Raw genomic sequence first — 16,414 nt, forward strand, 5'->3', positions numbered from 1 at the left:
CAGCAAAAGTGACCGACTTGGAATTACGGTCTTGACAAAATAATATCTGTATAAACGGCAATCCTGGAGGAAGATGACAACATGCTGGGCTTTGTGACCACATTTCTAAAGTCAGAGCTGACACTGAATGAGACGGAGCTGAAAATACAGCGCTGCTACAGAGCTGCGGGTCTGCATCCTCCACAGGACGCTCCCCCAAAAACTTTCTGGACCATAAGACCAAAGATCAAGTCCTGTCCGCCCCCTGGAAAAAGAAAAACGTTTTTTTTTTACAAAAACAAAAGAATCTACTTCGATGACGATTACCTGACAGAAATAGCGAGAAAAAGGAGAGCGTGTGCTGGAAGAGTGCTAAAGGACAGAGGTGTACAAATTCAGATCCCGCCACACGCCAAGCTGAAGGTGTCTCTGGACAGCGGTCCTAAGATCTACAATGACGCACGAGAGGTTGCGGATGACCTGAGAAAAAAAGGGTTCCCCATCGAGCAGGATAGAGTCCAACAAGACATCAAATACACACAAGACGGCGTGGGAAAGAGGAGGGAATCAGCAAGCATCCTGTCTATGGAGTTATTTTCCTGTCAAAAATCAACGAGCTTGTATTTGAAGCGAGACCACAGTACTTTCATCCGAGAGCGCAGTTTTTTAAATCAAGCGCACAATTTTTTACTGGAGAGGAAATTATTTTAATTGGAGTACACAGAATCCTTCCTGTGTACTCTCAATACTTTACCCACACTTTCAAATGCACTTCTGCCTTTTCTCAATACTGTTCTCTGCTCTCTCCATCCCGCACGCTCACGCTCAAACACACTGTGCCTCCCTACACGAATACAGATTCTTCCTCCTCTCTGCAGGGATCAGCAGAGTGCTGAAGTAATGAGTCCTAAAACGCAGAAGCCAGTTAGCCTTTTAGCACTATGGTTCCCTCCTCTTAGAGTCTATGGGTTCTTTGAATGGGTTTTGGGTAAAATGCCCTAAATAAGGTCTGTGGTTAACACAGGCTAAAGCTATTTTGACGTGTTGTTCTGCAACATAACATACGTCTGCTTAAACAAGATTTTTGAATTTTTATGGTGTTACTCATCTTAAAAAAGGCGGTTGCTAACAAGTGGCTAAATGGGACTACAGTGTTTGTCGGGGACGTTAGACGTCATCACAGTGAATACAGAAACTCATTAAAACCACTTGTCTGCCTTAACAGCTTTACAGAATTGCACTTGAACTTGTAGATTTATCTGATTATAATATTTTTGATCGTGTTTTAACATGTTTTTACAGTGTTTGTAGTTGTGATGTTTAAGTCGTGCGACCACCATGTAGATTGTGTATAGCCTAACAATAGCTTTTTGCTTCTGGCAATTTCATTTATGCTTCAAAATACACAAAAGTGGTGTTCATCTGTGAAGATTATCAAGCTAAACAAACTTGTAGGTCTCATAAACTTGTGTTTGTCAGAGAGATTATTTTTTGGCGATAATCACAAATCACAAAGGTTTTTGACGAGGGAACCAGTGCGATGCTTACTTCCTGGTTGGCTTACATCATCCCTTCACCTCTCTTTTCTCCTCTTGCCACGAAAACTGACTGAAACCCAACAATAAGAATGGTTTTCTGGTTTGAGCCAATGGAATAGAGTGGTGAAGGGATGACTTATTTTTGTAGGCCAACCAGGAAGTAAGCATCTCAAAAACCTTATGGGATTTTTGGTTATTGCCAAAAATAAGCTTTGTGACCAACAGAAGTTTATGAGACACGTTTTGTTCAGCGTGATAATCTCCACTGATGAACACCACTTTTGTGTGTTTTGAAGCGTAAATGAAATCGCCAGAAGCAAAAAGCTATTGTTAGGCTATACACGAACTACATCTTGGATGCACGTTCGAGTGCGAGTCTGTAAAGCTGTGAAGGCAGACAAGTGGGTTTAAATGAGTTTCTGTGTCCGCTGTGATGACGTCTAACGTCCCCGACAAACACTGTAGTCCCATTTAGCCACTTGTTAGCAACTGCCTTTTTTTTAAGAAGAGTAAAACCTTAAAAGTTAAAAATCGGGTTTAAGCGGACGTATTTTATGTTGCAGAACAAAACGTCTAAATATATTTAACCTGTGTTACCCACAGACCTTATTTAGGGCATTTTACCCAAAACCCATTCAAATAACCCATAGATTTTTGGACGAGGGAACTGGGAGTGCTAAGAGGCTAATGGACTTCTGCGTTTAAGGTCTCATTACTTCAGCACTCTATTATCTGTTATTGTCATTGGTTGGTGTGTGCATGTGGGGACGATTATGTCTCAGTGACAGTGATTCCAAGGACACTTTAGCTGTTCACCTGCTCCATCTCAGCTCCACTGATGTAGACAGGAGTGTGTGTCTTTGCCTCCTTCTTTCTAAAATTTTAAACTTCTTGGTTTTGCTGACATTGAGCAGTAGGTTGTTCTCTGTACACCACTCTACAAGATTGTTGATTTCCTCCCAGTATGAACTCTCATCGTTTGTAATACGGCCGATGATGGTGGTGTTGTCTACATAATTCACGATAGAGTTCTCCTGATGTCTGGGAGTGTAGTCATGGGTGTACAGTGTGAACAGGAGGGGGCTGAGCACACAGCCCTGGGGGGCTCCAGTGTTGAGCACTAATGTTGAGGAGGTGTGACTGCCAATTCGAACTCTCTGGTGTCCGCATGTGAGCAAGTCCAGTATCCAGTTGACTGCTATACTTAAGCCCAATTCTCTAGGCAGATAATATGGATGAAATCCATATCCATATCCAAATCTGTCCAGCCACTTAAACTGCGTTTGAGCACCAAGCATCATTTATATTAACACAGAGACCTCCTCCTCTCCTCTTACTGGAGTCTTGTGACCTGTCTGCTCTGAATAAAGTCTGCCTATCTAGTGCAACAGCTTGAGCCGGGATGTCAGGGGTTAACCATGTCTCTGTGAAGATGTGCGCAGAGCAGTCTCTGATCTCATTGTGTGTAACTGTGCGCACAATATGCGCTTCTCAAAATCAAGTTTTAAAAAATACTATACATTAATATGATTTCTACTTTCATTGAGTTTAGTGTTTTTAACTGACATCAGTGTTAGTTTTACCCTTTAAATGCCAGGTTTTTGTCATAATGCCACTATGGTTTTAGGTAAAAAAAAAACAAACATAAAAAATGGATTCGATTCCGGCCTCGACCCCTGCTGCGTGTTGCCCCGTCTCTCTCCCCCTTTCACACTTAAACTGTCCGGTCTATTAAAGGCAATAAAGCCCCAAAAAATAATCTTAAAAAAATTGCAGCATCATTGATTTTTTTGTACATAATTATTTTTTGTGCAGTGTCAAATACTCACACTCATACTGTTCTGCACTCAAAATGTGCTTTTCAATATCAATATTTCACAATATTTTCAACCCTGTAGTTTGGACTAATGATGTTGGTATCCATTTATACATATGCATTGTGTTTGGTTTTTTTTTTCTTTGTCCCCAGGACGGCCAAAGAAGTGGGACTCAGGACATTCCAACACAAAGCTCCAATGCACTGCAATAATGTGCCTTTCTTCTAAGGTCTGTTACCTCTTACTATAAGTCAAAACTTCTTAAAGAAGCTGAGAGATCTGCTGGCTATTTGTGCTGCTGCAGGACATCTTTATATCCAGCAGGTTGGTAGAAATGCTGCATTCAATCACTATCCAGAGGATTTAAACTTGATGTTTGCATTAGACAACAGCAGCAGGCGTCAGGTGTAGAATCGTGCTGAAATCTGACGCCTGTCAGGTGTAGAATCGTGCTGAAATCTCAGAATTTGATATATTGTGTCAATTGTTTTGATGTACACATTTTACAAATTATATATATATTTCAGCAGTGGTATAAATAAGAGTATAAGAAAAAGAGTTTATTTATATGTTTTATGATTTTGTTTTATTATGATATTTTTTTCTTGAATCCCTGTAAATACTGTTAAAGTATCAGAATGCCAAAGCCAGTCTCTGTATATAAACTGTGCCTTTAAACAAGCAAAGAGGAATTCCATGAAATTTTCCCCGGAGCTACAAACATCATGTTAGGGTATTACAAATATAATAATATAATAAAATAAAAAATATAATAATATAAAGTAAATGTCCCTACTCTTAGCCAAAAAAAAAACCCAAACATTTGACAACTCTCTTTTATTTTGTAACAAACAGGCCAGAAACTACATAGAACCCTGTTGACAAAATGGTCAACAACAGTGACAATACATGACACTGTTGAATTTTGGGCTTCAAGTTTCAAGTAACCTGGTCAACTGCCACTGTGTGGTTGTAAAACAGTTTTGCTGGTGAGAGTGATGAATTTAGTAATTTGCTTTCCAAAGAAGAAACATATTCAGACCCAAAGCACTTACAATAATTTGTATTAAAATAAAAAGGCATTACTCAGGATTTTTTTATCCCTTGAAACTCCTCAGGCGAGCTCTTAGTTTGGTAAATAAGCTTTGCACTAAATAAATTGTAGGGTTACCAGAGGAATTGAAATAAGAAAGGAATGTGTGAGTAGATCTATTTTTTTTCATTGTTATATTTTATTGTTATTGTTATTTTATTTATATCTAATTTACACAGGTTGGTTCCACTGAGATTAAGGGAGACCTGTCTAAAATCATTTTCAGTATGCTAGATGATGGATACTGTGTAAAGCACCTGCTTTGGTAATCCAAAGACATGATTGTTACTGTTTTTATTTTCAGTATTTTCTTGTTTTTTTCCTACTGCTGTTGTTATGTATTCTTCACTGATGGCCAAATTGTTTGCTGATTATCTTTTGGTTTTTTTTGCTGTTTTTATTACTGTTTATAGTCATTTCTGTTAATTATTTAGACTCTGAGTATGTTGAGCCTGAAATGAGGGCAACTCTGAGTTTTCCGTTTCACAAAGCCAGCTTAGCGTCACCCTGAGTTAGTTACCATGGCAACATGCTCCGCTTAGCCTGAGACTGATCATATGCTGACCGAGGAGCAGGCAGGCAGACACAACAGTTACTTTTCTCAATGAAATCTTGGATGTTGAGGCACAAATGAATGAAAGGCTGTTGCGTCAGGAGAGGAAAATTAGAGCTGTTTTGATATCCGATCTTTCCCAGAGGAGTATCGAAAGATAGCGTGTCATTTCACAGTCTGTCATTTATCTGAGCCATCCTCTCCACCCTCATATATCAAATATTACACATCGTGGATTTGCACTAATATAAGGGGATATAGCAAATGAGTATAAAGAGTATAATGAGAATAAAGTTTCTTTATTTTCTATGTATTAGACACAACACAGCTGACATTTTTTCCATTGGAAATAATTTCATAAAATGATTATGGTCACTGGTGAAATGAGGTTCACAATCCCAATGATTTATTTTTTTCTCCACTGACTCTTTGAAGACATTTATTGAACATTCACACTGAGGCCATAATATAATTGGCTTTGCAAAAGTGACATTGTCACCTTCTGAAATGAGCAAATAAATGAATCATGTTATTTAATCATGTTGGAGAAATACACTGACAATTTTCAATTCAGAGCCTCCAACTAAAGTGCCTTCCACCAGTTTCAGCGTCGACTCCCAGTAACAGGAAACGGTTTCTGATCCTCTACTCTACCGTCTCTTTACAGAAACAGTGATGTGTGTAATAATTTCTATTTTGCACCTGTATTTGCGTATGTGAATGAGGCTACAGCTAGAAGAAGAATATTTCTTTATTTGACAGGGACAGCTGCCATATTTTTTTTTTCATGTTCCACATGCATGATCATTAAAATCCCTAACTTAGGTGGGGTAAAATAATTAGCTGTCCTTTTAACTCCGCCTCCCGCCAGTGTGAATCATGTTGCGCGCTCAACTGATGATGGCTTTCTGTGCTCACTGTGAACACGCTTCTCTCTCAGGCTGAGCAGACTCAGACTTGACTAATCTTATTCTGTTCAGCTGATCTGGAACCGAAAACTCAGAGAACTCTGCTTAGGCTCAGTCAACTCGGAGGTTGGGATCAGGCTCAGAGTTTGTTGAGCCTGCTTTCTGAAACAGGGTCCTGGACAATGCTGTTGTTTTTGTTATTATGAATCTTTCACTAATGGTAGATTTGTTTGCCACTTCAGGGAATTCAGGCGGGTTTTATGGGAAACAAGTTGAACGGGGCCGGGATTTTTGTGACTGAGCTGACTCCACAAACCCTGCGGCCTCGCTCAGAGCTATCCATATGAAGGAGGTTTATTAGCTGACTCTTGTTAACTATTTCTGCTTCAGACTCTTAGTGCCTTCACAGAAAACCAGAACCAAATTACGTGATCAGCGTGTCGTTTGAAAATTATAAATCGGTATGGTATGATTTGAAGGAATTATATCGCATTTAATGTGAAATTAGCCTCATCCTGATTTAAAGTATGTAGTCACCTGTTAATGTGTAATGCGATCTGTGTTTTTAAAGAAGCTACATTTCGAGCCACTGTGGACCAATTGACCAGAAAACACCACACATACACTCAATAGTTCAGTGAGTGTGAATAAGAGGAACACTTCTCTGTGTCAGATTTTCTGCATCACTGATAAACTGTAGGCTCCTGTGTCGTGAGAACAAAAAAACATTCCTTAGGTGGCATTTATGTCACAATATGGTTGAATAAGTTGTATTAAGTGTATTTATAATGTTTTCTCCCAGCTGCTGATTTGTATTGTTCATACACTGACAGTGGTTATAGAGTGGTGCTCTTCAAATGTGAAAGATGCTTTTCAGATGATTTCATAACCTGCTCCTGGCCAGATTGAGATTGGCACCTGAGTTACCATGGTGATCCAGCCATGTTGAAAGAGAGACCCTGTCCTGCTACAGGAAAGCCTGGTTTTAGCCTCTGCATTCTTTGATGAACCACTAATCTGGCTTTTGTTTGCTAATTAACTTTTAACTACTGATTGTATTACTACTTTCTGACAGCCATTTCTGGAAGTTATTTGTACTCATAGAATTTGTAGCATTATTGTGGAAACAGTTCAGTGTTCATAGCCCACTGTGTGAATTCAGGGCTTTGCTGTAAAATAATTGAATAAACAATAGTTCGATGATGATGATTTTATTTTATATTTTTGTATGCGTTTCATAATTCCCATAAGTGTGTTGTAAGTGTGGAACACACTTGCTCATATGTTGTTATTATTATTATTATTATTAATAGTATTATTATATGACTTTAAGCACTTTCTTAAGGTCTTTTTTTGTAGAAAAATTGTTTTGAGGTAATTTTCTTGTAACTTTTGACAAATGTACAAATTTTTGGGCCATTTCTTGTTGAGCTGTTTATCACCATCTTCCCATGTTTTTGGAAAAAATCAAACCAAATTCTTAAGGTTTCAAACAGTTAACAAACTTGTTTAAAATAAACGCATTTTTAAAAAAAAGTCCATTGGATGCATCGACTTGTGAAACAACAGCACATTGATGCAAAACTTCAACTTCCCGTATTTTAAGTATTTACAGATGAAATTGAATGGGAAAAGGTTTCACCTGTTGGGATGGTAAAAAGGAAAAATCTCCACAGCCTTTTCCCCTCATGATTGGCGAGACACACATAATTATAGAATAAAAGACATGACAGCAGAGACCATATGCTTACTGCTTATATTTGACCCCTTCAGGGAAAAAGCAATTCTTCCTGTAGCCCCAACTGATTAAATGCAAGGCCCTGTTTAGAACAACTACCTTGCATGTACAGAATATCCAGATTTATTGTATATTCCCTGAAACATTTTGATTTCTCATAACCTGTAAATAACATTTTAACAACACAGGCTGTGAACTCTGAATGTGCTGAGTGAACACTGTACAGGTTTCAGCTGTGTGGGACATTTCAATCTATTTAATTGTGTTGCTTCCAGAAATATGAGTATGCTTTTGTACCAGAACTTGCTGTTGCTCATTTGTGAGTCAAAATGTTACAATAGGCAGTAATCCAAAGAGTCTATATTACAGCATCAAAAATATCCACACTACCCTCTGCTGGTCAGTGATTGGAACTGTGCTTTCCTCTCTGGTGCAGGACAGCACAGTGAGCCCTTTGTAAGACACTATATACAAACACATTTTCTCTCATTTATCCACAATTTCTTCTTAATTTCTTAGTACCCACTGTTTTTTGGGATTCATCCGCGTTAACTTATTTTTGCTTTTGTTTGAGGTAAGAGGAAAATCTTGCAAATGGTTCCATTTTCACAAACTGTTGCCCAGCGCAAGAAAAAAAAAAAGTTTGTATTTGTTTGGAAGATTTGTTAAAATCCGTGAAAATCATTGTATCAAATTTAGATACTGTTGCAGGGTAATTATAATGGCTGGATTATTAAATTTGATTGCTAAAGAAATACTGCTATACTTGGTGCATTGATTCAGCTACTGTAGTTTCAGTCACTGTGCATCCCTCTGCTGATCAGTGCTGGAATGTAACTAAGTACTTTCACTCAAGTACTGGATTTAAATACAAATCTGAGGAACTTTTACGTTACTTGAGTATTTTAATGTCGTGCCACTTTCCACTTCTAGTCCACTACACTTCAGAGGGAAATATTGTAGTTTTTACTTAACTACAATTATTTTAAATTTACCTTACAAATTAGGATTTTTTTCAAACCAAAAATATGAAAATATACAAGTGCAACTGAAGCAATTAGTCAATTAATCCACTAATTGTTTCAGTTGCACTTGTATATTTTCATGTTTTTGGTTGGTAATAGGCAACTATTTTTTATAACTGTGTAAGTCATTTTTTATGCTTAAGTATTTCATGGTTCCAGTTTCAAAATTGTATGTATGAGGACTTTCTGCTTTTTCTACAATAAATAAATACATTTTTTTCATGAAATGTATTTAAAACTTTTTGTATGCGTTCTTTTACTTTTAATGCTTCAATACATTTCTCTGAAATCCCATTTTTATTTAAGATTATTTATCAGTAGACCTATGTCAGTTTCACTACTGCAGAAGATCTTTTTACTGCCTTTTTTTGGACTCATGTCTGCACTTCTTGTGTCAGAATCTTTGCACACGGCACAAAACCTGCCCTAATATGGTGTTTAGGGGGTGTTACCTGTGCTAACAGGTGTCTTAGGATCAAGTGGGATTCATCATTGAATCTTGGTAAGAGCAGATTTGAATGGTTAAGAATGTTTGCTGCATCTGGAGTTGACTTCCCTCTATATTTTCTCTCACCAGAAAATTAATTGAAAACATAACAGAAAATTTTGCTGCATGAGGCCCAATGTCTGCAGAATAAGTACTTGGACAAACACGTCCCCACATACTCACACAGAACACAGCAAAGACAAAAACAGTATTTTCTCTTTAATAGGAGCAGAGCATCAATTATCCATCACTCACACATCACAATTGTGGGTTTTTTAAGCTTAAAAGGTACTCCCATGTTAAGTACCACACGCAATGAGTCTGTTTTTTATTGCTGAAGGCGTAGCTTTGTTATAAACTCAACATCTTGTGTTTGAAGAGGCAGAAAAGTCTCTCTGCTCTGATTTCTGATGTTGTATACAGCCCTTGGTGTTGTAATTTACTGTCCTTGAAGGGATGTTTCAGATTCATGGATTACACTGTTTTTATAATGAAGTAAGAAGATATCAGTCAGCACAACTACAGATTGTAGAAGCAGGTTGGAGTACAACATGGAAGCTAAACAATTTACTGCCATGGAGGGGTCAGAACAAAGCACATTTAGCCACCTAAAAAAAACAATATCACTATAAGAGTATGCTATATTTAGAATATTTTTCAATCCTTTACCTTGGTGTCAAGACAGTGATTTCCAACTGAAAAACAAATCTGTTACATCGCTATCTTTAAAGCCAGACTCCAGTGAGAAAAACAGTGATTTAACATTGTAGAACACAGGAGCTGCTGGTCTACCACTGCTTCGATTAGCTGGTTAACTGGTGTTTTTGTATGCTTTGCCATTTAAAAGGGAAAGTTTGGATTCACCAAAGTCAAACAATATCGCAAATTGAATAACTGATCAAAGCAGCAGGAGACCAGCAGCCTCTGTATACAGCAAGCTAAAATCACTTTTTTCTCAATGGAGTTGGGTGGCTTTGATGAGAGCATAGATTAGATTTAGATTAGAAAGTCTTAATTGTCCCTGAGGGGCAATTGGTTTACAACAGTGGTCAAAACACCAGTTCACACCATAATAAATAAATAAATACAACAAATAAATGCATATCTATATCTATATCTGTATCTACGTATATCTATGTGTGTGTGTGTGTGTGTGTGTGTGTGTGTGTGTGTAACATACACTACATGTTGAAATAGGTTGTCTGACAGAAAGGTTAAGTGGGAAAAAATACTCTTATAAAGTGTACACTTAAATTAATGTTGATGTTTTGTTCCTGGCCCCCATCCACAACAGTACATTGCTTAACTACAGTGTCGGTCTCCAGTCTGCTGAGGGTGTGCCGACTGACACCTGCTGTATGTAAAACACAGACTATGTATAAGTAATCCATACAACCTCACTTCAAAAAAAATCTGAACCATCCCTTTAAGTCGTCTGATACCTGTTTATCCTTGTAATAGTCCCATATCTTTTACTAATAAAGTCATGGATGACTAAAATCCTCTACAAAGTGCTAATACAAATACCAGGACCTCTGTATGGTAAAGAGGGAAATATATCACACCACTATATGCCAATATGTTTCCTACTGTTATTATTTAGTGTTAAATGACTGGTTTAAGTGTTCCAAATCTTGAGAAGCTTTCTAACCTACACTCCCTGACTGAGACAACTCAAATCAGGAGAAAGACTCGGTACGTTTACATGATGTTAAAAAAAAAAGTCAAACATTGTGTTTGTCCAATGAAAATTGTAAGAATGTTGGTCTGACTGAAATCAAATTTCTCAAAAACCGAGAAAGACAATAGAAGATAGAAGGTTTAGCAGTCTTTTTTTAAACCAAGTTTATAAAACAGAATTACTTTTGACCTTCGCTTACATCTCTGGCGTTAAAGGATAAGTTGATTAAAATCAGCAGCTACTATGAAATTCCATCTAGTTCTTTGGGCATGTTGCCCCTGATGGTATCATTCAATTCCCATAGTGCATTTTTTGAATTTGCATCAGAGTATTGTGTCCTTATGGCTCCCAACAAGGTCTGCCCATCCAGTGCAACAGCTTGACCCGGGATGTTAGGGCTTATTCATGTCTCTGTGAAGATGTGCACAGAGCAGTCCCAGATCTCCCGTTGCTGAGCGAGCCTTAACCGCATTTTATCCAATTCATTGTCCTGCGACTGGACATTAGACAGAAAAAGGGTTGGTAGAAGAGAGGCTCTCAGTCCAAGTTGGGTCAGCCTCGCCCTGATGCACCCCTCTTTTTGTCCGACGTTTTGAAAGTCCACACCCCAGTTGGATTTTAACTGGACTTGGTGTTCTGAGCATGCACATAGTCCCTTTGCCAGCCTCCCTTGGGACTGTTCATTACTTACGAGGGGGAAAGGGTGCTGCAGAACAGGTCAGGTATGTAAAAAAATGTTATCTCTGAGGCAGGACCTGTGTTTTTAATTTTGGCTTAGGTGAGGGACAGACAACTTGAAAAGGTAGAATTTTAACTTTATTTTAATCAAAAAAGTCACACCCCAGCCACCTTCCTCCTCTGATAAATAAAGTAGTCCCTCAACACCAGCACAGAGGCTAAGTGATCTCCTGCTGTAGACGGGGCCACAGCAAAACATATTTTAGCCACCTGAAAAAATCAATATCACCTTAAGTGTACACTATATTTGTATCTTGTTTCCTCTTTACCTTCCACAACAGCTGATTGGGGCAGGGGTAGAGCAGCAGCTCTGTCCTTCAGTGGAGTAAAATGTTTTTCTCAGTGGAGTCTGGTTCTTTTGATATTACGGCTTCAAATACCTGTTGATAAGAGCTTTTATACAGGAAGGTAAAGCCATGAAAATATACTAAATATAGCGTACACGTTAACTGATAATGATTTATAAGTTGCTTAAAACTAGTATAAATAATATAGGTGTATAGCATTTAGCTGAAAGAGGGCATATCTCCACCTGCACAGTCGGATAAGCTTCCGTCAATAAATTGATTCTCCCCCAGTGCTTGTATACTAGGACAAGGACAATTGTCAAATTAAATTTGCTAAATGAGCTATAACCTGTAGCTACACTAAACTGTGCATGTAAACGTACTGAGCGAGAACCCTGTATCTAAAATGTCAAACCGATGGAAGCATCTCCTCCTCTATCTTCACCATGTGTGGCTCCGATTCTCTTTTGATCTCAGAAGCCGGAATCAAAACTAGAGAGCTGTTTTCACTCGTCCCCTCCACTGCTTGGCCTTGTTGGATGGGCTGTAAGAACTGACTCCTGGACATCCTCCTCATGTGCTTCATCTCCTCCCATCTCTGTATCCTTACTCCCTCACACCCTTTGTTCTTTCTCTTTAAAAACCTCTGCCTCCAGCTGGGGTGTGTTTGTGAAGGCGCCTGAGTTTGGGGCCCGGAGCAGCTGTGTAACTGTGTGCTCTCCCCTGGAGTGGATATAGATGGAGCTCGGGAGCATCGTCTCTCGATGTCCTCCTCCACTGCTTTGAACACCAGGTCGGTGATGTCTCGGCGGAGTCTCATTAGCACCATAGGGTCTTTAATCTGACGCATATCCGCCAACATGACCTCTACAAACTGGTTGAGTATGCTGTGTTTGGATGTGCTTGCTGCAGCTGGTTGATCAGCAGAACCGCTGTCATGAGGACAGCTCAAAGACATGTCATCTGTGACTTGAGGCGGCGGGTTCGGACAGTGCTGGGGGTTCAGGCTGGAGGACGGGTCGCGTTCATCGTCTGGATCTAGCTCTGTCACATCCAGTGGGCTATCAAATGAGCTCCCCATCTCCTGGTCAACACTTCCTTCAGTCTCCAGCTCCTCCTCGTCCTCCTCCCGATCATCAAACTTGTCCTCCTGCACAAACAATAAGCAGAATCTTAAAAAAATGTGTCATTTGGGAAGCATCTGCATGTTTTTATGCATTAGATCTACTCACCAGATATGATTCACCTCGCCTGCGGACGATGTATGGCCTCAAGAAATCCAGTTTCTCTCGGAGCATCTTTTGCTGGGCGGTGCTGACCCTCTCCGGATGCCATAACACCCTCCCATACTGAGTCCGCAGCGATCTGGATCTTCTCTCAACGTCAGATACTGCAGGGTGAAAATATGCCTCAGTGAATATGCTTGATTGTAACTGAACAGAAGGAATTTAGTAGTAAGGGAGAAGTGAGGATATTAACATTTTGAAACCTGGATCATCAGTTTTCTTGCTTCATTTTGAAAGCTTTTAAACCTTTGAAACAGGAGCAAATTGGTTTGATTTCCTTCAAAACATTTAGGTGATAAGAAACTTGGAAATAACTGGTAAAAGGTGACAAGAAAATGACTTGAGAAAGAAGAACTGGAAAATTATCCAAAAAGGGGGAAAATTCAAAACTGTTTTCATAATTTTTAAAACTGTGTTGCACAAAAAATATGTTTATTAATAGTATCATATTTTAACACTTGTGAATGCTTTTTTTTGACTTGTTTTGTGTGTTTGTTTGTTGTTTCAATATTTTGTTTTTAGTGCTAATTTTCAGGTAACTTTTCTATCTATTTCTATCTAGATCTAACTTTTTATCCATTTTTTGCTCATTTTCATTGCTCATTGCCCTCTATCCATTTCTTTCTTTTTGTTTTTTCTTTCTTTCTTTTATTTTTTGAAAGAAATCCAGCCAATTTGCTTTGGTTTAAAGAAGTGCATTTTCCAAAAAGTCAGCCTCCCTGGGATGGTTGGGACAGTGGGTTGGGTAGGATGGGATGAAATAACATTTCAGCTGAAAAAAAAATCCAGTCTATATTTGTAAACCTTAAATTTCAAATAACATTTGTTTTACACATGTCTTTAAGATGATAATTTAAGATTTTATTTTCCCAAATTAATGAGATATATAGAATATGGCTTTCAGTTATGTTTTCATTTCGGTACAGATATCAGCTCATTATGATTACTATAGACTATGTGTAGCCTATATATTTTTGTAGGCTATTGACTGTGTTTTACTTTGCAAACAAATGAAAAGTCAACAATTAGGAAGTTAAAAAGTTTGTGCAGCTAGCTGTGGAGGCTATGAGGCTTTTGATTTCAGAATAAAAGTGTGAGAAATAATTAGGTCTTCGGTTTGAGATGGAAAATCATGAGGGTGTGGCTGACTGATGATAAAGATAATAATATTAATAGATGAGCCTTATATAGCATTTTTCTAGGTACTCAAAGACGCTTATGAGCTTAATTGAATTATAACTTGTTAAAAAGGCACCCTACTGTCCTAACCGACCCCGCTCTCCCCTACACTGTGCATGTCAAACATCATATCAGACAATTCTATTCAGTTAATACAGACTTCCATAAAGTTCAGCTGGTTTCATAACTGCATTACTTGCCCCTGTGCTAACAGATGTTACTTTAACTGAATGCAGCATCAAAAGCACACGTGTTTCTCCATCCACCCTCTCACCGGGCTTTCCTATGGACATCGCGAACTCGGTCCATAGCTTGGTCTTCAGGTCCTTGTCGTAGTAAGAATCCACCGAGGAATTAAAAAGGCACTCATGTTTGCGCCAGAAATCTATCAGCATGTTGTCCATAGTGGGGCCCCAGTGTGGACCCCGGATCTGACCGCGAAAATGTGTCATCGTTTTTGGGGAAAACTCCTGTTACCGAAAATAATATTTCATTACACCGGTTTCAGTCTCCCTCACGGATTATGTTTTTACTGCTTCTTCTTCAGTTTTGCGTCACTCAGGATGATAGATAATTTACTGGAAGATTACTGCCACCAACTGATCTGGAGGACTAGCTATTATATTATATTATATTATATTATATTGTATTATATTGTATTATATTATATTATATTATATTATATTATATTATATTATATTATATTATATTATATTATATTATATTATATTATATTATATTATCTTATCTTATCTTATGTTATGTTATGTTATGTTATGTTATGTTATGTTATGTTATGTTATGTTATGTTATGTTATATTATATTATATTATATTATATTATATTATATTATATCATATCATATCATATCATATCATATCATATCATATTATATTATATTATACACCGCTTTTATAATATGGTTATGCATCAGGCAAATATTAGATAATTTCTATATTTATGTTTTATTTTGTGTTTTTTTTTTTTTTTGCATTTCATTTAATTCATCCTGTGGCACTGAGAAGGGTGCTATATATATATATAGGTCCTATCAATTATTATTATTATGAGAATATTTAATATTTCATATTATTTATCTTGTATTTGTTTTGCATTTCATGTGAAATATATTTGAGCACTTAGAAAGGCGCTATATAGGTCAATTATTTGTGTTATTCTTCTTCTTCTTGTTCTTATTATTATTATTGTTCTCGCTTCAATCTACATTCAAATTTAATTTACAAAAATTAAATAAATACTGCTTATATTTCCCATGTTAAAACATGGTGGCATTTTATTAACAAACACATAAACCACAAAATACTTTATTATATAAGTATTTTAAATGATTTAACACCCCAGACCCAGCAATGCATATTTTACCTCTGTGGGACAAACTAATCAGCAGCTACTTTAAAAATCCCATCCAGTTCTTTGAGCATGTTGCTGCTGGTGGCATCATTCAATCCCTGCAGTGCATTTGAATGTAAATGATAATTTTTTTTGAAAATATGTTGCTTCTGTTTTGGTGTTGTTTTATTTAGGTGAGTCATAACTTTAGGCTTTTCTATTTAGAAATTAATGTTATTTATGAGCCTTTCAAAACCCCTGTCCCGTGTGGGGGACAGTGGGACTTGCTTCTTCTTATTGTCAACACATGTCTATACCTATGTATGTAGGTATGTGCCAGGCTGTGAAGCAGGACGGTCGTGCTAAGAGGAGGAAGACTCACCTGAGAAGGAGCCTGAGGATGCCTATTTTGGATCAGTTGTTATCATTATTATCATTGTTATTCTTCTTATTATTATTATTATTATTAGTAGTAGTAGTAGTAGTAGTAACAGTAGTAGTATTATATTAGTTTACAGCGTCTCTCAATTATATATTGAGCATTTGATTCGTATATTTAGAGTTCATACATTTTAAGAAGTTGCAGTTCAACAACAAAACTAATTTAGCTTTGATCGTATAGAATTTGGACACGATGATAACGAGCTAATAATAAAATGAGGCTACATCCTCATAGAGTTGTAAAGTTGACGTAAACTGACGCCTGGTGGTCCTCCCCCGGTGATTGACAGCTGCACAGCCCTGCCTGCGTCGCC

At 37.7% G+C, this 16,414-nt stretch overlaps 1 protein-coding gene across 1 annotated transcript; it reads right to left on the minus strand.

Moving 5' to 3' along the window:
• Positions 1–9,336: 9,336 nt before the first annotated feature.
• Positions 9,337–14,969, minus strand: LOC121949464 (uncharacterized). The gene is made up of 3 exons (XM_042495156.2): positions 14,584–14,969; positions 13,077–13,234; positions 9,337–12,994 (listed from the first exon to the last, which is right to left on the minus strand). Exons 1-3 carry the CDS (start codon positions 14,759–14,761, stop codon positions 12,254–12,256), a joined length of 1,077 nt encoding a protein of 358 aa, XP_042351090.2. The 5' UTR covers positions 14,762–14,969; the 3' UTR covers positions 9,337–12,253.
• Positions 14,970–16,414: the final 1,445 nt, after the last annotated feature.

This window comes from Plectropomus leopardus, chromosome 10, assembly GCF_026936395.1.
Source record: "Plectropomus leopardus strain MGB_pleo_1.0 chromosome 10, ASM2693639v1, whole genome shotgun sequence".
Taxonomy (NCBI): domain Eukaryota; kingdom Metazoa; phylum Chordata; class Actinopteri; order Perciformes; family Serranidae; genus Plectropomus; species Plectropomus leopardus.